Source organism: Malassezia restricta, chromosome I, assembly GCF_003290485.1.
Source record: "Malassezia restricta chromosome I, complete sequence".
Classification (NCBI taxonomy): Eukaryota; Fungi; Basidiomycota; class Malasseziomycetes; order Malasseziales; family Malasseziaceae; genus Malassezia; species Malassezia restricta.
In genome coordinates, this window is record NC_040193.1 from 106 (window position 1) to 21,662 (window position 21,557).

The 21,557-nt window shown below is 49.0% G+C and overlaps 10 protein-coding genes across 10 annotated transcripts; 6 read left to right on the forward strand and 4 right to left on the reverse strand.

Annotated features, from left to right (window-relative positions):
• Positions 1 to 200: 200 nt before the first annotated feature.
• MRET_0001 (uncharacterized protein) lies at positions 201 to 914 on the reverse strand (the record flags this gene model as incomplete). The annotated part of the gene is made up of 1 exon (XM_027626628.1): positions 201 to 914. The coding sequence occupies one exon, from the start codon at positions 912 to 914 to the stop codon at positions 201 to 203; it is 714 nt and encodes a 237-aa protein (XP_027482835.1).
• Positions 915 to 2,396: 1,482 nt separating this feature from the next.
• MRET_0002 (iron transport multicopper oxidase) lies at positions 2,397 to 4,076 on the reverse strand (the record flags this gene model as incomplete). The annotated part of the gene is made up of 1 exon (XM_027626629.1): positions 2,397 to 4,076. The coding sequence occupies one exon, from the start codon at positions 4,074 to 4,076 to the stop codon at positions 2,397 to 2,399; it is 1,680 nt and encodes a 559-aa protein (XP_027482837.1).
• A 930-nt stretch (positions 4,077 to 5,006) lies between these two features.
• Positions 5,007 to 6,515, forward strand: MRET_0003 (carboxypeptidase D; the record flags this gene model as incomplete). Its single annotated transcript, XM_027626630.1, has 1 exon — positions 5,007 to 6,515. One exon carries the CDS (start codon positions 5,007 to 5,009, stop codon positions 6,513 to 6,515), a length of 1,509 nt encoding a protein of 502 aa, XP_027482836.1.
• Positions 6,516 to 6,755: 240 nt separating this feature from the next.
• MRET_0004 (Csr1-phosphatidylinositol transfer protein) lies at positions 6,756 to 9,149 on the forward strand (the record flags this gene model as incomplete). Its single annotated transcript, XM_027626631.1, has 1 exon — positions 6,756 to 9,149. The coding sequence occupies one exon, from the start codon at positions 6,756 to 6,758 to the stop codon at positions 9,147 to 9,149; it is 2,394 nt and encodes a 797-aa protein (XP_027482839.1).
• Positions 9,150 to 9,251: 102 nt separating this feature from the next.
• On the forward strand, positions 9,252 to 10,988 carry MRET_0005 (Bromodomain associated protein; the record flags this gene model as incomplete). The annotated part of the gene is made up of 1 exon (XM_027626632.1): positions 9,252 to 10,988. One exon carries the CDS (start codon positions 9,252 to 9,254, stop codon positions 10,986 to 10,988), a length of 1,737 nt encoding a protein of 578 aa, XP_027482838.1.
• Positions 10,989 to 10,990: 2 nt separating this feature from the next.
• MRET_0006 (ATP-dependent RNA helicase SUPV3L1/SUV3) lies at positions 10,991 to 13,312 on the reverse strand (the record flags this gene model as incomplete). The annotated part of the gene is made up of 1 exon (XM_027626633.1): positions 10,991 to 13,312. The coding sequence occupies one exon, from the start codon at positions 13,310 to 13,312 to the stop codon at positions 10,991 to 10,993; it is 2,322 nt and encodes a 773-aa protein (XP_027482841.1).
• A 106-nt stretch (positions 13,313 to 13,418) lies between these two features.
• Positions 13,419 to 15,422, forward strand: MRET_0007 (diphthine-ammonia ligase; the record flags this gene model as incomplete). The annotated part of the gene is made up of 1 exon (XM_027626634.1): positions 13,419 to 15,422. The coding sequence occupies one exon, from the start codon at positions 13,419 to 13,421 to the stop codon at positions 15,420 to 15,422; it is 2,004 nt and encodes a 667-aa protein (XP_027482596.1).
• Positions 15,423 to 15,433: 11 nt separating this feature from the next.
• On the reverse strand, positions 15,434 to 16,882 carry MRET_0008 (oligosaccharyltransferase complex subunit beta; the record flags this gene model as incomplete). The annotated part of the gene is made up of 1 exon (XM_027626635.1): positions 15,434 to 16,882. One exon carries the CDS (start codon positions 16,880 to 16,882, stop codon positions 15,434 to 15,436), a length of 1,449 nt encoding a protein of 482 aa, XP_027482843.1.
• Positions 16,883 to 17,038: 156 nt separating this feature from the next.
• Positions 17,039 to 20,077, forward strand: MRET_0009 (pheromone-dependent cell cycle arrest protein Far11; the record flags this gene model as incomplete). Its single annotated transcript, XM_027626636.1, has 1 exon — positions 17,039 to 20,077. One exon carries the CDS (start codon positions 17,039 to 17,041, stop codon positions 20,075 to 20,077), a length of 3,039 nt encoding a protein of 1,012 aa, XP_027482842.1.
• A 96-nt stretch (positions 20,078 to 20,173) lies between these two features.
• Positions 20,174 to 21,556, forward strand: MRET_0010 (mitochondrial distribution and morphology protein 10; the record flags this gene model as incomplete). The annotated part of the gene is made up of 1 exon (XM_027626637.1): positions 20,174 to 21,556. The coding sequence occupies one exon, from the start codon at positions 20,174 to 20,176 to the stop codon at positions 21,554 to 21,556; it is 1,383 nt and encodes a 460-aa protein (XP_027482909.1).
• Between the last annotated feature and the right edge of the window lies 1 nt (position 21,557).

Consider the following 21,557-nt stretch of genomic DNA (forward strand, 5'->3'; position numbering starts at 1 on the left):
TAACACTAACACTCACACTACCGACTAACACTAACAATCACACTCACACTAACACTCACACTAACACTCACACTAACACTCACACTAACACTCACACTAACACTCACACTAACACTCACACTAACACTCACACTAACACTCACACACTCTGGATGTAACACTTCTTTTTACTTCACTCTATTCTCTCTATCTCTCTTCCCTCAGGCTCTCTTCTTCCTAGGGCGAGCCGAACAAGCACTCTTCTCCCATCTTTCCTGTCTCCATGAAACTTTCCGACGTCCGGTATCCTTCCGCCTGCAGCCTCGGTCCAAGATCATCATAAATCGACGATGAAACGCCACTCCTTCCTCTCCGTACGTTAACGTAAGCGCCAAATCTTCCTCTCTCGCTTGTTGCAGAAGCACTCGTGAACATCCTTCCTTCCTCGGAATTATCATCCTAAACCATTGCTTACGCAGCTCCTCTCCCCCCTCCGCACACTCCTCCAATCTCACTTCCTTTTCTCCTTTCTTCGGCTCCCGCCTATGGTGCTTCGCCTTTCCATCCCACCTCCAAATGTACGAGTTCGTCAAGCACTTCTTTCCGTCTTTCGTCTTAATCACTCCATACATTTTCTCATCATCACTCTTCGCAAAGCCCTCCGGCGCCTCGCATTCATAAAAATCGTACTCTTCTCCTCGCTCCTTGCTCCTTACAAGCGACCCGTACTTCATCGCGTAATTCTGCTTATGTCCATCTCCTTCTGCAAGGTGCGCCTCCCATGACACCAATGGTCCGGTCTCTCTCTTTTCACACTTTAGTGCATTCACCGATGTCACTGCCGCTGCCGCGAGTGCAATGCCAACAATCGTTGTCTTCATCTTTCCTGTTCTGTTGTGTGCTGTGCTGTGCTGCTTTGGGTGGTGTTGTATCATTCACCTTCCTTTCTTCCCCTTTTATGCATGTTCGCCTTCTGCCTTACCTCATTCCCACACGTCGCATCTCCGTCGTCAACCTGGAAGTCCGTGCGCTCGCTGTCAACTACCTCCGCTCCCCTCTCGCACGTGCCATCGGCCTTTGGCGACAAGCCCACTCCGTCCGCCCCTATCCCAGGTGCTCATGCACGAGTCCACCTATCTCTGGTCTCTACTTTCGGGAGAGTCTGTACTCGCACAGGTTCCTTTGTGCACTACAGCGCAGCAAACTTTTGAAAATCCCTGTTAGCCTCGAGCGCGAATTCTCTCTACCTTTGTCGCTCTGCTACCTGCCCTGCATTCGCCCTTGACTTTTTGACCGAGGCACCCGACTCTTCATCCATGCATGATTTCATCAAGTGATCAGAATGCACCAGGTGTGCCATTCTCGTTGATTCTTTGGGCACGAAGCCGTCATAGTCAGGTCTGGTACATATCAGTCAATTGAGAGCTCACGGGTCTTTGGGTCTTTTTTCCACGATTCTACTCCCATTGTCTTTCTCTTTGGCTTTGACCGCGAAATGCCAAGATTCATACCTCGTTTTCATGTTATCTTGCCTTACGCTTATATCTCCTAGTTTTCCGTCCATCTTACTACATTCCTTCGTGCCAGCACCCATGTGTACTTTGCCACTATCTCCGCCCTCTCTTGTGCATCTGCTCGCCCCTCTCTTTGAGCTTACGTCTTATGTAGCACCATACTTTCTTGTGTCTTAGCAGAACAAGTGCCAGATCAGTCCCATGCATCCTGTCGTAAATCGACTTGGTCCCTTTCATTGTGCTTACAGTGCATTCTTTTCCATCCATAGACTCTCATGCTGCATGCACTTGCTCATGTCGGGTCATCCAACGCTGTCAGATCGAGAGTCACTTCCGTCCAGCACGCCCCTCTGATGCACGCATCTTCCATCTCGAATCATGCAATGATTCTTTGTCCGCCTGGTTTGTCAGAGACCTAAGTAGGTACTATAGCGCGCCTGAGCGAATTCTCCACATAAACAAAAAAGGACCATTTATTTCCATCACAACTTACAAGTACTTACAGGCAACTTACAGGTAGATCAAGTCTATCAACAATCAACAGTAACTTAATGGCGCTGATGCGCGGTCTTCCCAATATCTTCAGACGCCTTCTCAGCCAGGCCATATAGCGTACTCGATAAGTGCGCTGACAACTGGATAGGAAGTACCGAGCCATCTACAATGCGGAGGTTCTTCGTTCCGTACACCTTGAAGTGCGAGTCGACATCGTCAACTTCCATATTTCTTGGGCATAACAGCGCATATACACATCTGTTACATCCAGTGATGACGCAGTAAAGGACAGTACAACCAAGTAAAAGCCAAATTACGTCTTCACACATACGTATTTCTATTTGCCGCAGAAATTATCATATTACAACATTTATAAAAAAGTGGTGGTATCGTTAAATTGCATGCATCTTAGTTCAACCGTCCGAAATCCGTCGTGCTTCCTCGTACGCCGCCTGCATTGCCGTGCACAGGCAAGCCTTGCATTCGACATTGCTGCGGGAAATAAGATGGCACGTCGAGCATTTTCTTAGCTTCTCTTGGGGCTTGAATTACCATCATAGCCAAACCTGCAGCTAAATGCCAGTCCATGTGACAGTGCATCATCCACGCACCAGGGTTATCAGCCCGGAATCGCATTGTTACGCTTCCACCGGCAGGTAAAATCACTGTGTCTCGACGCAATGGATTTTCTCGGGAGCATTGCTTTGTACACGGCAGACTCGTATTCTTCATTCTTTCAACCAGCTGGAACTTGGTTCCGTGCAAATGGAAGGGATGTGCACCACCAGCACTCACGAGCTTGAGTTCCACTGTGCTGTTGTAAGGCGCCACGACTGCATTAGAATTCGGGCCATAAATCTTGGGGTCCATGATGGCTGTATCATTCTCTGTTTTCATAGTCAAGATAGGCGGCGTCAGTGGTGCTTTAAATTGAGTTCCATTGAAAGTACCAATCGGAATTCCATCTTCAGTAGAGTTCATGCCTACCATCAGGGTTACGGCCATGTCAGGTTTTGTTTCAGCAGACTCCTTGTGCACCGGTTCCAACAAAAGATCATCGAACAGCTTGAAGGTGCTAATCGTCTTCCGGCCTTTACCCAATTTTGCGTTCTTTTTTCCGTACGAAACCTTACTGGTCAAGTTTAACCTCAAGTGATCTCCATCCTGGTGCTTGAAGCCACCTCCATACATATCCTTTTCCATGTCTGCGTGAATCCGCCAATCGTTCTCTGCCGAATTACGGGCCTTGACGAGCACAGAATAACGCTGGCCAATTCCCACCTGCACCACATCCGTAGCGAAGCGTTTAACATCTGTACCATCTGCTTCAATAATGTCCATGTCATGTCCCTCAATCCAAAAGTCGAACCTGCTGGCTGCGGACATGTTGATGAGTCGCAGGCGATAAGTCTTTCCTGGTTCGAACGGCAGCGTTGCGTTTTCGTTGTATCCTGGAAGGTTCTTTGCCGTTTGGTTTGCCTTTGTATGTGCAAAATACATAAGTCCTTCCTTCGGGGTAGGATAGATAGGGTCTGGTTTCAGAAACTTGTGGTGCTTAAGGTATCCGTGTTCTTCATGATACCAATCGGTCAACGCAACGGTGTAATCGTCGTCGTAATCGTAAACCTCTCCATTGGCGTTGTGAATGATGAAAGGAGTGCGAAGTCCGTCGGTGTATTGTCCCTTATAATGTCCATGAAGCCAATAAGTTCCCCACTGACTTTCTGTTTTTCCTGCTCTAGGCGAGTTCAGTATTTCATAGTTGAATGACTGGCCATCTGGAATAGGACACTGCGCAACATTTGCAGCCCCGTCAAAGTAATTGACATTCTGGTAGTACAAGCCATGGGCATGCAATGTCGTGGGCCTTCCATCACCGAACGCGTTCGACACGTTGATATGGAGGAAATCGTTCGAGTTGATACTCACAGGGTCGTGCGGAAACTTGCCATTGATGCCGATAGCTCGGCGAGGAAACTTACCGTCCGGATTCACATTGTCAATCCAGCCGATTTTCCAGTGTTTGCCCACATCGGCAGCATAAGCACCTGCCGCAAAAGCTGCGGATATGGCGAGATGAAATTTCATTGCGATGTTGTGGGCGAACAAAGGTAGCGTCACAATCGTGTGTTTTTATCATTTTCTTGTCACCTGTTGAGCAAACTCTAGGTCCACCTAAACAGAATTACATAAGCCATTGATCAAAGCATCAGTCGTAGGACGAAAATGGGCTCTTCCTGCATGTTCCGAACACGTGCATACTTCCTCGCAAACGCGCGTCCATGCGATAGGCTAATGGTGTGTAGAAATTACTGCTATCCACAATGGCAAAATAAACTCATTCTTAGCTGTTCCTGGGGAACTTCTCCTGACCTATGGGCTCAAATATCTTGGCATTGCCAAAAAAACTAGAGTTATATCATACAGTTATGGCACCGTCGGGCTAGCTTCCTTGGACTGAATAGGTAATGTGCCAAATTATGGCATATAGAACATGGTCATGAAAAAAAGTTCAAATATTCCTCGTCCTTGGGTGGCTACCATAAGCTACACGATATTTCTATTAGTCACTTGCATTCATTGGGATAGTGATGTGCCATATGATGGCATCAAGAATTGATTTTTATTACACTCCATGCATCAAGCGCATTTCCTCGACCATGCCAAAGAGCTCCTCTTCCTACTGTAAAGTGCAGATACCAAAGTGCCACGTCAAGGGAAAGTCAAAGGTTCCATGCGCATGACCTACGCATTCTATGCGGGAAAATGCCCTAGCTGATTCAGCGACGGTGTAATCTTCGTCCATACGAGCGACGAGCAATACTCCAGTGCTGTCAAGATTAGTCACTACACTGCCACATATGTAGATTCTTTATTAAAAGCAGCGATATGACACGACCTGGGGCAATTAAAACTGTCATGGTATCTGAAGCAGCTGATAGCGGTGCAACTGGACCCTATCCTATTGCGTCGTGAACCTTAATGAAGGCTTCCGTTGTTTTATAAGGGGGGGGGTGAATGCGGTCTTATCAACTATCTTGTACAACGAGCGCCAGAATGTCATTGTGCAGCCTGTTCTATTTCTTCGTGGCAACATTAGTCGTCGGCACCTACGGTACAAGAAACGATCCGATCTATAATGTACAAGCGCTACGTGCACGTTTAGGTTCAGAAGGAACCAAAAAGTTCGAAATCCCGACCAGATTACCAAATGTTACGTTTGAAGTACCCCCCTCATGGGGTGGTTATCAGCCGGTTAGCCCAAGGCATGATGAAACGCGTCAACTCTACTTTTGGATGTTCCCTGCAACTGGAAAAGTTGGCCACGACGACCTTGTTGTCTGGTTCAACGGCGGTCCTGGTTGCTCATCTCTCACGGGTGTTCTCACTGAGGAGGGTCCTGTGAAATTCAACAATGTAACGCACAAGGCTGAACCCAATCCGTATTCATGGACAAATTTGACGAACATGATCTGGGTTGATCAACCTGCTGGCACCGGCTTCTCTCGTGGTCAACCGAAAAACCAATCTATGGAACAAATCGCCGAGGAATTCAACGGGTTTCTGCTCTCATTGTACCAAACCTTTCCCAAGTTGCAAGGCAAGAGGCTCTGGCTTGCAGGGGAAAGCTACGCAGGCAAGTTCATTCCCTACATGGCCGACTGGATTTACAAGCATGAAGTTGAGAACCAGAAAGCAGGTATTCATCTCCATGGCATTAATATGATAGATGGATTCTTTATGGACGACATAATTGGGAAGGAACTCCCATCCATGCAATTTGCCCAACAACATTACAGGAGCATGAATATAAGTGAGGCTGACATGAGCGCTCTCGAAGCCAAAGCACAGAAAATTGGCATTGATGATTACGTGGAGAGATATCTTCATTATCCTCCGAAGGGTCCGCTCCCTATCCCGCGCAACTTGAACAAGCCCGAGTCGGTATATTCTACATTCAAGAATTTGGCGAAGAAGGCGAACCCATGCTTCTCTCCATTCTATGTTATAGCCACGGCACCATGTCCGCTGAACTCTATGGGTCAGAACGTCACGTCGGAAAAGGCTTTCCCGCAGAATTACTTCAATGATATGCCTTCCATCAAGCCAATCATTCATGCTGACAACAAAACTTATTTGTCGTGCTCCCGGGCTAAGCCGTTTAAAATCATGAAGAAACTCCACACTCAATTTCCTATTCATACCGTTCTCCCTGGCGTTATCGAAAAGAGCAATCGCACCATCATCCAGCACGGCAAGCTTGATTATATCATGCTGGTGAATGGCACCTCGCTAGCTATCCAGAATATGACTTGGGCCGGCGCGCAGGGTTTCCAATCCAAACCTAACAAAACGCTTCTTGTGGACGGTGAAACGGCTGGCTTGTATCATAGCGAGAGGAAGTTGTCATTGGTTCAAGTCGACCGCGCGAGCCACATGATCGCGGCCTACAAACCCAAGCCAGCTTACAAGTTGCTTCAATTTTTGCTGGGACAAATTGAAGAGGAAGACCTGATCAAGGCCTAACCCTTGGTTCTTTATCTGTCTATTCACATGTCAAGTTACATCTACACGCACGCATCCTTGTAAATACAAACCATAGGCTTCATTCTGCCCGAGTAGCTCAGTCGTGTTCAAACTCAAGCATTAATTAAATAACGAGATATGATTGGCGGAATCCTGTTCTTTGGGGAAACGCCCTCTATTTTTGGTGGGGTTTGCCCATGCACTGCAGTTGTGCGACCATAAACTCATTGAGCTCCAACGATGTCGTTGGCTTCGCCACTGATCCCTATCAAAAGGGCTCCAGTAAATTCAAGAAAATATAAGAGTCGAGAACATTTTGCGAATGACAAAAAGAATGCAGCTCCGAGAGTGGATTCTCGTCAATCGAACAGTGACTTGTCCTTTTCTAATTCCAGGAAGGTTCTGAAACAAACAGGGTCGCACCAGAAAACAACCAAAGACACTCAAAGTAACCTTGGATTCCAGAAAAATAAACTGTCCAGCTCAAAAAAACTGCCACTTATACCGGAGTGCTCTCGTGAAGGTCTTGGGCATGAAACAAGGTCCTGTGTAACACCAGATCACCGTGCACGCGTTGGAAACGACTCTTGCAACGGTGTTTCTAAATCCCAGTCTTCACATTCAATGATTGAACAAGCTAATGATTCGGATAATGAATTTTATGACGCCATTGAAGCCACAGAAGCAAGTTTACCTGTAACAACCCAAATCACAAAGAAAGCCGATGCAAATCAAAGCCCATCTGACGTGTCTCCCGCCCCGCATCCCAATTTTCAAGGAAAATTCAATAAAATACATGACTTGCAGCTTCTTGCCAGTAATGCCAAGGACCGATCTGCGCGCATCTCTCGTCTCACTTATGCTGATGTTAGGCAATTGCCAGACAACATGTACCAAGACATTCTTGTGACACACCGCGCTTTACATTGCTTCCTTAACAGCCGCATGATGGAAGCTTATGAAATTGTAGAACCCTACTCTGAATGTCGTCTCTACTACACTCTTGGTTATGCTCTCTTGTCAACAATCAAGGCTATGATGACATTTGAACATCAAGACCTCGGCACCGCTATATCACATTGCAGGGATGCACTTCATATTGCTCACTTGCTGCGCAAAAAGCAATCTGCTTTGTCTTCATTTGGCCGCTTTGTACGTGGTGCGGGTCCCTCTGTGGCGTGGTTTTCTTCAATGACACCTGTGGAAAAGCATGCAGAACTTATATCTTCTGAATGCACGCTTCTCAAAGCCGTATTGGGCATTGCGCATTCAGGTGATATTCTTGGTTCTTTGTCTGAAATATTCCATCTACGAGCTGCGTATGGTGAATACAGAAGCCTTCTCAAGTTTATTGAATGGGAAGATGCACATGCGCAGGAAAAAACAGATGAACATTTTCGCAGCGGTGTGTTCCTGGGCTCAGGATGTATCAGCTTGATTTTGGGACTGTTGCCTTCCAAGGTGTTGAAGATCATGGAGATTTTCGGCTATGAAGGCGATGTACAGGTGGGCCTAAGGCTTTTGTGCCAAGCATCTGGATGGAATCCTGATCCATCCAAGAGAGTTCCTTTGCACACAATTGAGACAGAAGGCATACGAGGCCCTCTTTCTGATATGGCTATGTTGATGTATCATTTGGTCATTTCCACATTTATTCCAGTGCCACATGTCAACATCGACTTTTCAGAAAAAGTATTGAACTATCATCTTCAGCGCTATCCTCAAGGTGTATTTTTCCTCTACTTTCAAGGTCGTCTATATTCCACACAAGCTCGCTCTGCAAAGGCCATTGAATGCTTCAAAGAAGCTCGTGATGTCCAAAATGAGTATGTGCAGCTCAAGCACATTTGCTACTGGGACATGGCACTTGCTTATATGTCTTTGAACGAATGGAGAAAGACGAGCTTCTGCTTCACAGTGCTGGCTAACGAGAACAATTGGTCGAAGGCGCTGTACCATTATGCTCGTGCCGCTTCGCTGTATGAAACAGGCAACGCAACAGAACGAGAGGAAGCTAAAGAAGTGATGGAGCGTGTGCCCTCTATGACACAACGTATTGCGGGCAAAAGCATCCCTCTTGAAAAATTTGCGGCTCGTAAAGCTCGCAAGATGACGCAATACGGATACCTCTTCCATCCTGCTATGGAATTTGCTTATTTGACACACTGTTACACTTCGTCTTCTCCCAGCTCGCTTTATCAACGATCTTTACCCATTATCGAAAAAGAACTGGCGCGTATGGAGACAGAAGCCAACCCGGTTCAAGATGACCTTTGTCTGGCGCACTTTTTGCACGGTGTCATTCTGCGCAATTTAGCTTACCCTGAAAACCATGTCAAAAAAGACTCTTTCGAGGGATATTTCAATGCGTCTGAAGCGTGCACTAAGGCTGAAACGAGCCTTTTGTATGTGGCTAAACATGGTGCCTTGTGTGAGTACGACCACTATATGCTATACTTTTGTCATTATGAACTCGGTCGCCTATACATCAGTATGGGACGACACGCTGATGCTCGCTCACAATTAGAGCTGGTTCTCAGTGGTAAAAATCTTGGTGACCATGGCCGTAAAGGCAAATACAGCATGCAAAACATGTGTGTATTGCGTTCTAACGCTGCTCTCGAATTAATGTAATGTTGTTTATGCTTTTTATGTGACGTAGGATTTATGCATTTCAGATTCGTAAGCCATCGGCGCTGCGCCCTCAATTCTGCTTCCATCTAGCATACTGGGTGCATGGTACAAGAGGCGTGCCTGATAAAGCGTGCGCGCCACGCGCAACCCGCTTCAGACCAGGCCTTTTTCCAGCTTCAATTATCCGCCTTTGCATTCCTTTCCTCTTGCGGGTTTCAAGGCTCTAGTGCGAATGCGTGCCATGTATTTGCAGAGTGTATACAACGATACATCACTCTTCTAGGGCGCACCGCAACAGGTATGGCTATGGGAGCTGGGCGCCATACCGCGAATATATGGGATGTGATCATGTCACTGGAGGAAATTATGGGCCAAGGTACCTTGGATGAGCTAATGGAGTGGGCCAACGATGAGGGCATCTGGAGACGCACGACTACCGACTTTTGGTCCCCAACGCTGCGTAAGGAACAAGCTAAACTGGCACGGCTCGCAAATCACGAACTATGCTCCCAACGTACGTCGTTTTCTTTTGAAGAGATCCAAGATGAAGCCTTGTATGTCGAGCTCACTATTCGCGAAGCCCTGGATCAGTGCCTCGAAGACGATCTCGTCTGGGGCACTAGTGCTTATGTGACGGGTACAAAACGTCCATATATCGAGGAAAGACTTCAAGATGATGAAAATTCTTACATTCCATCGTTCCTACCGCGCTTCCCTACTAAGGATGCATGGAAAGAGCGTACCCCGACCGACAATGTCGTCCGGGCTCGCGCTCCCAAGCCCAAGACAGAGGCGAAGGCCCGTCCCATACCGCGAGCTGCTACGATACAGGGTGTGCCCCCATCTGACGAACTGGGCGAGGATGGTGTCCGAAAGGTATGGCGTCGTCGAGCCATGGCGTACGCTGGTGTGCTTGCTGAGAGCTCGGGTACCCGATCAGAATTGCCATCTCTGGATGTTTGTGCGAAGCGCCGCGGTCCAGAAGCAAAACTTGTTCCACATGGTTCCACCACGTCTTCTATCGATGCGTTTATGCAAGTCATGGATGCGCTAGGTGATGATCCCACGACACAGACGCCTATGCTTCTGACGTCCTTATCTCGATCTCATCATACCAATCCAACGTCCACCTCTTTGATGGCGGCAGCATTTAAGCGACGCAGACTTGCACACGCGATGGCTGACCCGCTTCGCTATGTGCCCAACGACTCGATGCACGGCTGCGTGCACGTACATCCGACCTCGCCGTCTGCAGCCCCAGGTCCGAGTCTGCTGATTACGATCCCACCCGCCAAGGATGGTGTCGATGAAGATACCCATGCTGCCACAGCTGCGCCTCTATTTACGCCCGTGCATCCGCATGGACGTACGGTCGCCATGGTGCCTCCCTCGGGTGCGCAGTTCCCCACTATGTCCTATCGACATGCATCGCACTTATACCATGCCGCCCGAATGCTTCTGTATCCCGACATGCAACGTGTCTTTTCTAGGCTTTCTGATCCACCAGCTATTTTGGACGATCATCGTACCGAGCAGGTGTATCATGGAACGGCTGCGAGTCGCACGCAGTTATCCGGCACCATTATGTCCGTTCGACACCGTGATACCCTAGGTGTCATGGTGAGTCGATACCGTGGCGCCAACTCCATACTGCATGCATCACTTGAGCGCTTGCGATTCCACTTGGCAGCTGAACAGGAGGCACAGCGCCGAGCTGCTTTGGAAGACGGCCGCGAAAACGAAGTTGAAGAACCTATTCGCGGCGAGCGCATCAAAATGCCCGTCAAGGGCACCTTGGTTCACTCGTGGGACTGGCAAAAAGCTGACCCTTACGCATGATATTAGCGTCTCTTTTCAATATGCTTTTGTAGCAGCTTCTTGGCTTCTTCATCGCGCCCAAGATACGTAAGTCGCTGAGCTCGTCTTATGCGAATCACTTCCAGGCAAAATTCGATCGATGCCTCAGTGCGCCGCTTTCGCTCAGCGACATGATGCCGGAAGCAAAACGACAAGGGGAATCGGAAGCCGAGCCACAAATAAATGGTCAGCGAGCGATGCAGCGATTCCAGCAACATGAGAGTATCCACATGGAGTATCGCCTCGTCCTGCTGTACCCACATGGCCAAAGGTTGTGTAGACTTTGCCGCCTTGCGGCGTGCTTCCGCATCAGCTGCGATCTGCGTCACGGCTTCTTCCACCTCCAAGGTACCCAGGTCTTTGGCACAAGCCTCGAATTCTACTAGTTCTCCCCGGGCATATTTTTCAATCGCATTGCCAACCCAGGCCATCGCACGTTCGTCTCGAACATTCACAGGAGTGTTGGACCACGTCTCCTTTTCGGCATGAGTGAGCAAACCGCATCCACGATGCTCAATGAGAGCAGAGATCGCCTGTTGCGATACAAAGTCCGATATGGCAAAGATACCAGCATCGAGGTCGGCCATGGCATGAAACTCTTCAAGCAAGGATGACATGGAGTTTTCTTGCAAAACATTGCGCACCGCTTCTTTTGGCCGCGAGCGGGGTAGAAGGAAAGAAAGAGATTCTAGCTTTTGTTTGCTCGGCTGGATCAAGGCATGCGTGACTGAGCGAACAGGAGCTGCTAGCGCAGCGCGCAAAATGTCCATTTCATCTTCGTGCCGGGTAAGAACAAGACCATGTGGACTCGCATCGCGAGAGGTGCCATAGCGGCCAGCGCGTCCTGCAATTTGCTTGATCTGAGACAAGGACAAGGGCACGGTTTCGGTTCCATTCCATTTACTAAGGGTATCAAAGATCACACGCTTTATACGCAAGTTCAGACCCATGCCAATAGCATCACTTGCTACCATTACATCCAATTTACCGGCATTGAACAGCTTGGCTTGCTCACTCTTGGTCTCAGGGGGCAGTGCGCCGTATGCCAGGGCGCACTGCAAGCCGGTTCTTGCCTCGATTTGCTCTTTCAATCGAAAGATCGTACTGCGCTTAAAAGCCACAATACAGTCTCCTCTCTGTACCTTTCCAAGGTCTCCATATAAGCTGTGTGGTGCCACATGCAAAGGCGTCAACCGCTCATAATTGTGCACGTGCAAATCGTCCCCACACAACTTGGCCAAGTGCTGGATCAATGGGACTGTGCTTGCCTCACCACACAAATGTAGTTCTTTGGCCGGTAGACCTAGCACAGCATGGGTCCATGCAAAACCACGCTGTGGATCTGCAATCATTTGGATCTCGTCAATGACCGCCACATCATAAGGTCGAGTCACGTCTGCCATTTCCACCGTACACGATACGAGACCAGCATATTCATCCACCGTGCGTACTTCTTCACCCGTGCGCAAGTTGCACGCTCGTGGTGGAATGCCTGGAGAAATGGTGCCTTGGTTCATTCGCTCCCAAACTTCATGCGCTAGCAAACGAAGTGGCCCGGCATACATTCCTGTGCGCGCACGCGAAAGTGTAACTAGTGCACCATGCGTCTTTCCGGAGTTCGTTGGGCCCACATGTAGATGAATCTGCCGTGTAAGAGAGCGTGCATTAGCAAATGCCAAGGCAGGCACACGCAGGTCTGTGATGGAGCGGATCAATTCCAATTGCATGAAGGCCTCCTGCACTTCGATAAGTCTCTTTGAAGAGATTCGCTTCTGTTGCCTCAATTGATTCAAATGGTACAATAGCCACTGAAGAAATGACTGGGCACATGCTCGCTGCAGGGCCTCATGACCTTGTCGTGTATAGGCTGACGCAAGCTCCTTTCGTGAGGCGAACGCATCCCAAAAGCCTTTCTGACATTCTTGTGCCCATAAATTCAAGATGGAACCCCACGCATTTCGAATTGAACGCATAGGTGTCGACGAAAAATGCTCTTGAATGGCGTTCAGCGCTGCCATGGGTATACCGAATCGAGTAAAATGCTGAATAGTTTCGTTTGATTTTGCATAAGATAGCACAGCATCTTGCAATATATCATCCATCATCGGCTCAGTTACCACAATAGGGGGGCGCGTTAGCTCCAACGGCGCCACAGGCCTGGGCTTGGGTCCCTTGAAGGGCCGTTTCGCACCGTGCCAAGATCGTGAACGAGACTTGTCCGATATCCATCTTGCAGGCAATGTTCCCGTTCTCATCCACAATTTACACCTTGCATACTGCCACGATGAATATATGATGCCCCTCATACGGGTATGAACAAGGGCTTAGGCCCGAGCCTTGATCAATGGTGTGCGTCGCACAAAACGTTGGCGTGCATTTTTTGTGTGGAGACTCAACGTTCTCTTGTGCCTTATGAAGATCGTGGGCTTGTTGTCCGGCGGCAAAGATAGCTGTTTCAATCTGTGCCATTGCGTCTTGAATGGGCACGAAATTGTTGCTCTGGCCACATTAGCACCTCCTCAAGGAAAAGATGAAATTGACTCCTACATGTATCAAACAGTGGGCCACGATGCTGTCCACGCGATTGCAACTGCATTGGACGTGCCTTTGTACCGCGCCGAAATCCGCGGCACGGCCTTGAATCAGGGTGCTGTGTATGGAGAACGAGACCCAACGAAAGAATGCGTTAGCTCATTGGAGGACGAAACAGAGGACTTATACCGACTACTGTTGCGCGTCAAGGAAAAGCACCCAGATATTGAAGGGGTTAGTGTGGGTGCGATTCTCTCCAATTACCAGCGCGTCCGTGTCGAGCATGTCTGTTGCAGACCTGATCTTCGCCTCGCATCTCTCGCTTATCTCTGGAAGCGTGACCAGAGCGAACTCTTGCATGAAATGAATCAAGCAGGTATGGAGGTGCTCATGATCAAGGCAGCTGGCATCGGTTTGACACAACACGATCTGGGTCGTCCGCTGACTGTCCTCACACCGAAGCTTGAAGAGCTTCATCGTTTGTACGGTGCTCATGTCTGCGGTGAAGGCGGTGAATATGAGACACTGTGTGTAGACTCACCCCTGTTCAAGCGAAAGATTTCTGTGGACGAAAAAGAAACGGTCATTCACAGTGATGCTGCATTTGCTAGCGTAAGTTATCTTCGCATCCTTCGTACAAGTTTTTCGGATAAGGAGAACTATGGACCTGCCGTCGTCTCGGAGCGCTTGAAAACGCCTCCTTTGTTAGATGATACAGGAGAGGTATTCCTGGAAACGCTACGCACGCATCCATGCCAACGGAAGCAAGCCTTTCCATTAGAAACCTATACTACATGGAAACCTACCATGTCAGTGTCCCAAAAAGGCCCATGGATCACCGCAACGGAAATATCAGCAGAAGATCTGTGCCAAGCTGACTTTGAAGAAGAAGCACGTTGTGCCTTCCGCCGCCTTCACAACGCACTGCAAGAATATGGCTTCAACCGAACTGACATTACGCATGTGAACGTGTATCTGGCTTCCCAAGCATACTTTGCGCCCTTGAACCAAGTGTACCAACATGAATTTGGAGCTGCCCCCCCATCTCGCGTCTGCGTGGCCTTGCCAAATGCCTCGTCCTCCGTTCGCATAAAGTTGGATGCAGTGGCATGTCGCTCATCTTCCACACAAGAGCGTCGCTCCATGCATGTACAGAGCTGCAGCTATTGGGCTCCGGCTTGCATCGGTCCATACTCACAGGCCGTATGCGACCATGGTCGCATGTTCATGGCTGGGCAAATCGGTATGGTGCCTTCGACGCTGGAAGTGCCCCAAGATGTTTCTACTCAACTCGCTCTCTCCCTTCAAAATCAACATCGAGTCTCGGCTATTCGGTCCGAATGGAGTCGCTATGGCTGGTCGGAAGGCGGTCTATGCTGGCTCTCTCCGCCCAATAATATGGACTTGGCCTCTTGCATGAACGCTCTGTGGCAGTATCCAAGTCCGATGCTGTTTGTACATCTCCCGCCTGAGAGTTTACCCAAAAAAGCCCTTTGCGAATGGCAACTGACAGAGCGAACGTGTGACGACGAAACAGAGCCATGCACCAAAACAGCATCGTTTGTGTCGCATGGTGTGTCGTGCACATTCCGTGTATGCGCCTCTGAGTCGCTTTCGTCTGGTGCAGCTATTATCACTCCTACGCGGCGTGACCATGAAAATTCAGAGCTCGCCTCCGATCTCGCTCATCTTCTCTGTGGTGCCATTCACCTCAAACTCATACATGACGCACAGCATCAACCTGATGCTGCCCTCGCTCTTCTGCAAAAAGTGACCACCCAACGATTGCCCCCCATCACACTCATACCTGCTCTTCACTGGCATATGCCTGGGATTCAGAGTTCTCACGACCCCTCTTCATCATGTGCATTAGTTTGGTTGTAATAGTATAGCTTCTACAACGTTTTGCTAGTGGGTTTCTGGGCTGGCATCGAGAGCCATAAGGTAACAAAGACAGAAAAGCCTATCATGGTAGATAGTGCACCCGCCACATAAGGCCACGAGCTGCTCAGCATACGTGGATACTCGTCATGATTAAATGGGCGCACAGGCGTCACATCATTTTTTACGATGTATGTATATCCATGCCGCTTCCAATTCACGCGCAACGTGAAGACACCATGCTTATCCGGAAGACGCAAATTGGCACGGTACAATGTACTGTCGTTTTGATTCTCAGGCACGAGCGGTACGGTCACATAAGGATCGAGCATCACAGCACTTAGCTGAGGCGACAAGGTCTCCGTCACAGGTCCCCACGAGCCGTCCTGGAATTCCTGTACCTCAAGAAGGTAGTTGACCGTGTCCTTGATTCGGTACATTCTGCTCATGCCTGGTTTTTCCTCGTAATCTGGACGCACATCATCAGGACTAGCGCGAAGACGCTCATGGGCACTGCGCACTACTCGGAGCACACCACGCTCCTGGAAGGACCATGCAGTCAAGTCGTCCACCACAGCACGCTGCTTGGGACGCTCTGAATTATCGTACAATCCATTTTGGAATGACTCTGTACTGCCCACAAAGACCACCCGGGCCGAATTGTCGCGAAGTTGCACAGCTGATACGAGCGAAGCTTTGGTATCGTGTGAATAAGCATCAGCTCCTGTAAGCAGATTTTCCATTCGGTGCAATGGCTCCAGCTTCTGGATGCCCGAAGCTTCCCACTGGCTTGTAGACTCAAAGGTGATCTTGGGCACATCGGTCTGGTACGCTGTGGAAGGAGGCAGAACCAGGGGGAAGGCAAGGGGCGAAGGGCCCACCCAGTGTGCAATACCACGGAAAACGAATGGATCTAGAAGCGAAAGCGTCTCCCTTGAAAAGACAGCCTGGTTAGACACAAGACCACCTCCGCTTAGTGGAGCATCGCCCGTGCTGCCCACCAAAACTGCTGCATGGTCACCCCGATCTGAAGCAGGATCATACCTGAAGTGGTCCACTAGCATTGTATCACGCTCGCCAAACTCTAAGCCGAATTCGCGCGCAAAGTTGCGCCATGATTCAGAGAGCCTAGGCGACAAGCCCACCAAAAGGTTACCACCATTACGAAGGAACTCGACCAAGACGGTCGGCTTCATACTCTCAGGAAAATGCTTCATTTTCGGCGAAAACATGATCACATGGTCGAACATGCGCTCCCCAAATTTGAACAGTGTATCTGAATCGACGCTATCCGGCGTGGTGGTCGTCACCTCGTAGCCACGTCCCTTGAGCGAGTCGAAATAACTGGAGTACTCATGAGGACCATCTTCCACCAAGGCCAAGACACGCTGGCCTGTCGCTGATACTGCCAATGAGTGAGCCACAAAGCTCAACAGCACAAGCACGCATGCAATCAATCTCATACGGGAGATGCACAGACGGCAAGTGCCAATGACGCCAAGCTGACTCTGTGCGCTGGTATCGCAGTGACCCAACGCAAGGGCCCATCACGTGACAGTTCCATGCGCCGCCTGGAAGCTGTCCCAGCGCGTGCATTCTCGGTCGAGTGTGAAAGCCACATGGTCGGTGCGAGTCATCTCGAGTCCGCAATGGGCCCAACTTCCCATGAGATGGCTCGTGAACATGATGATATAACATTACTGCGGAATGGAGGCAGAACAGACATTCCTTTTTCGTTTCAGGAAGATGCTGATTGTATCGAAAACGAACTGGAAGAATTCTATTCGTACATCGAAGCCCCCCTGCTTTTGGAAAACAAAGCATCCTGGATGGTATGGGCGCGAAAGAAGTGGAATTCATGCTGCATGCCTGCAGATGTGCCGATTGGTGCTTGGAAAGCGCTAGACACGCATCAGCGTCGTCGTATCCTACATCTTTTATTGGATGCCTTGGATTTACATGATACAGAGGCGCGTACCACTGCGTCTCATGCTTTATTATACCATTTACAGGGATCTTTTGGTGAGACGGACTCTGAACAAGAGCAACTAGCATTGATTCGGGAAAATGCGCGTATGGTGTTCGACCTCGGTGGTATTGAAGACATCTTTGTTGCTTGCAAACGTGCCTGTTGGCGCCACCACATGTTAAATAATTTATCGGATCAGCAAGTGCCTTCCGAAAACTCTCAGGTTCTGACACCGCAAGAAAAAGCTGAATGTCTTGAGTCAATCAATGTGGAAATCTCGACTCATTTTTCCCAGCTATATACCGTGATCGAGTCGTTACGCGGCGAGTTTGCACTCGGTGAGATTCTCATGACAACAAGTCCGCCTTTGCCTGTTTATTTTCTTGGCCTCATTGCGAATCTGCGGGAAAAATCTATCGGGGGATTCCCTGTGAAAAAACTTGTTCTACTCACATGGAAATCAGTGCTGGCATCACTGGGTGGCTATGAAGCACTGCAAAGATGCAAAGAAGGCGTGCGCTCTCGTGAAGGACTCGCACCCAAATCCGCTATTGCTGAATCTGTACCTGTGTCTCCACAAGACATGCGCCAGTTTCACGCTGAAGTAACGGCCAAATACCCCACATTGGTGGATGAGCAACAAGCGGGATTGCTAGCTGGAATCACATTGTCGGACGTCACTAGTGCTCTCCCTACTCGTCTCAAAGGGAATGGGCAGGGCGATGAAACACATTTGGTTATGGACGAAGAGCGTCTTGCAGTAGCCAAATCAGCTGCTGCGCCTCCTCCATTAAAGCCTGGTCGGCAAAAATTCCAAACAGATCAAAGCCGACCGTTTATCTTGCCTTTCGCATCGGAAAAGTTCCGAGATCAAGTGCCTCTTGGGATTCAGGAAGCCTTTTCTCTCTACCAGGACCATCTCTATGTGAAAACGAGCACATGGCAAACTTGGTTAGTACGTCAGGAGCTTTTGAATGAGTTACGAGGTGCCCGGGACCCTAGAATGCTTCAAGCACAAAGGGCATTGTCTACGTTGCACCTAGAAAACCCAATGCACCCATCATTGAATACCGAGGACGAACAGCGGCTAGAATGGGTGGAGCAAATTTATCGGCAGTCACTTCCCTCTCTTCAAAGTGCCGTCATTGTCCTTTTGAAAGTCGTGCTTGCCACCAGCACACCCGGTAATACAAACAGTGCTTTTGGTCGTGCTGTGGCTGAAAACGTACCACCTGAGCATGCACCGCCTCCCACATTAGAAGATGTTGATGTTATTCGGCATCGTGAAATCCTCAACAAGGGCGTCACCTTTTTACTGCTCTTGTGTTTGCGATGGTTTAAAGTGAATCATGCTCTCCAATTCGAATATCTCGCTCAAATTTTACTTGATTCTAACATCATATTATTGATCCTTAAGCTCTTTGGATTACAGGAAACCAATCATGCGGTGCACTCGCGCTGTGAAGCAAGTTCGTTTGGTCTCTTTAGGTATTGCCGCCTTGTGGGTCATGATCAATCAACGCATACGTCCCAAAGTCTCTTTGATCAGCTTACGCTTTTTGTTGGGAATGTATGGGACTGTTATCCGGATGATCCTTTGCGTTTGCGTCATACTGATTCTTTGGCATCCTCTTCCCAACCATATTCGTGGCGGAATTTTGCGACTGCATCAAACATGATACAAATTCTATACCAGGTCTGCAAATCGAAGCTCCATCGTATTCTATTGCTCGTACAATACAAAAGCTCTGCTATTCTTAAGCGAATGCTCAACGTACCTAACAAGCAACTCGAACTATACGTGCTCAAGCTACTTAAATTTCAAATACCTTACTGTGGACGTAAATGGCGCCAATCTAATATGCGCATCATCACCCAGATTTACTTGCGCTGCCATTCAAAACTACGCGAGGATTGGCCTGGAGGTAGCGATCTAGAGGCTGAGGTTGAAGCCTCTTTACCTGAAGAGCAGACCTTGCGTACATTGATCCAATTCTTCAATCGTTCACGTTATCAATTCCGAGCCCCGATTGCTGGTATGGACATTTCCCATGCTACCGTGAAAGGTGCGTTGGGTCCAGAATGGGTTGAGGCCGACCGTGATGCCTTTGAACGTGAAGCTTTCCCACCACGCCCCGTTTCATCAGGCACTAGTACTCCAGGACGCTACATCTCCGGTGTATCGGTCGAGGGCTACTTGGATGCTTACGAAGACCTCATGCAGGAAATGAACGATACACTTCCTTTGTCCACAATTGAAGTTCCGGAGCCTGAGAGCACTAGTACCGCCAATTCCACTCAATCGAATGGTCAAAATCTTTGGGAACACTTGAGTCCACATGAAATGGACATACTGTCACGCTCGCCACGGACGAACAGCGGCACACTGCGTTCACCGCATTCCCTTTCCACTTCATCATCACCAAGAAGCCTCCATTCTCGTCGTCTGTCTCTGTCCAATCCACAAGTGATAAGAGAAAGCGTCCATCGAGTGAATTCTAGTCCAGGCACTTGTCGTCCTCTCATGCACTGGAATATGGAGGAACTCGTCGAAGATGCTATATCAACGGAGGAAGATCCTCCTGAGATACCCGTTGAACGTTTGGAACAAGCAAACATTCCTGAACGTCCTTTGGCGTCACCAAAGCCCGGTGGTATCGACGAGGTAGAGCACATCTTTGGGGCATAGACGATTTCTGTATTATATAAACTGGTCCATTCCCCGCCACGTCCCTCGAGTGGGAGAGTGCAACATGTGCTCGGCCCTTTTTCTCCACAATCCATTATGTATGATGCAGTCACGGTACTGCTACGCGAATATTGGCGAACAACGGGTTGGAATGATCAAAGTTCCTACCTGAATTTATCCAAAGCAAGCGATGTGCTTCTTGATTTTGCTGTTCCTCATGGTGTGAGCTTGTCTTCCTTATCTATTTCACCAGAAGCTGCCTTTACAGCCCATACGCGTATTTTGACTGTTCCTTTATCGGGTACTATCGCGTATTCCAATGCCAGAACAAATTCTCCTTTCAACTTCAAATGCGTATGTGATCCACTGCAAAGAATGACTCGCGCGGCTCTGTTTATCGAGCCCGATGCCGGCGTCCCGCATTCTGTGTTTGATCCAAACAAATCACGCGAGATGCTAGTATATGGAGGTGTACATATTCCCAGTGCATGCGTCGAAGCACTATGTGCTTTAAGACTATCTGATGATTGGCAGCTTTTGATAACAGCTTTCTCACGGGCACCTCGCTTTCCTATGGTACCGCTCGGTCGGCTGTTGGGCTTGATACCTCCAAAACGCTCAGGTCAAGTGTATCCGCCACCAGACATGTCGGTGGGCCCCCCCGGTGCAACAAACCTTTTATTCACTCTTCAGCATCAAACACCCAAAACAACATCAGAATATTTGTATTCCTTGGATGATGCTTTATGGGGCGCGCGTGTTTTGCGCCAGGTACATGAGTTTTCTCGAGGCGGGTCACTTTATTCTGGCGCTGAAATATTCTTTAGCGCGGCTGAAAAAAGCGGCGGTGTATCATCTGGTTTGCGATGTACGATGCCTCATGGTGCGTCTTTTATGTTTGGTGGTCCGAAGAGCGGTCCAGCGGTATGGACAATGGTTTTAAACCCCATGATGGGTTATCTGCGCTCGGACTATATCGCGCGCGTTGATGATGATCTGATGATCGGCACTCGGTTCGACCTGAATGCTTATTCATATCAATCAGACTGGACGCTGGGTGCAGAATATATTCTTCGTCGTTCTCCAGAAGAAGATACGAACGAAGGGCCTTCCTCGATGCGAGAACGTGTCGGCGTATGGGTGAATCCCAACTCGACCTCAAACGTGTCTCTCCGAGATCATGAGCTGCCACCCGCGCTTCCTACCAAGCCTCATCAAGTATCTCCTCAACAAAGTGAAACTCCTGTTGAACCTGAATCAGACGCAAAAGCGCTTTCCTCATCAGAGCCATCAGCTTCGACGTCGATGTTTTTAGGCCTACTCAAGGCCCGTCTGAGCATGTCTGGCATACTTTCCCTTCTTTGGGAAGGCCATTGGCGACGGTGCCTCGTATCTGTGGGCCTTCAGTCTCATCTTCAATCGCACGCTGTATCACATCTAGGAGTAGAAATCAAGTACCTATCCGATACCCAAGGTTGAA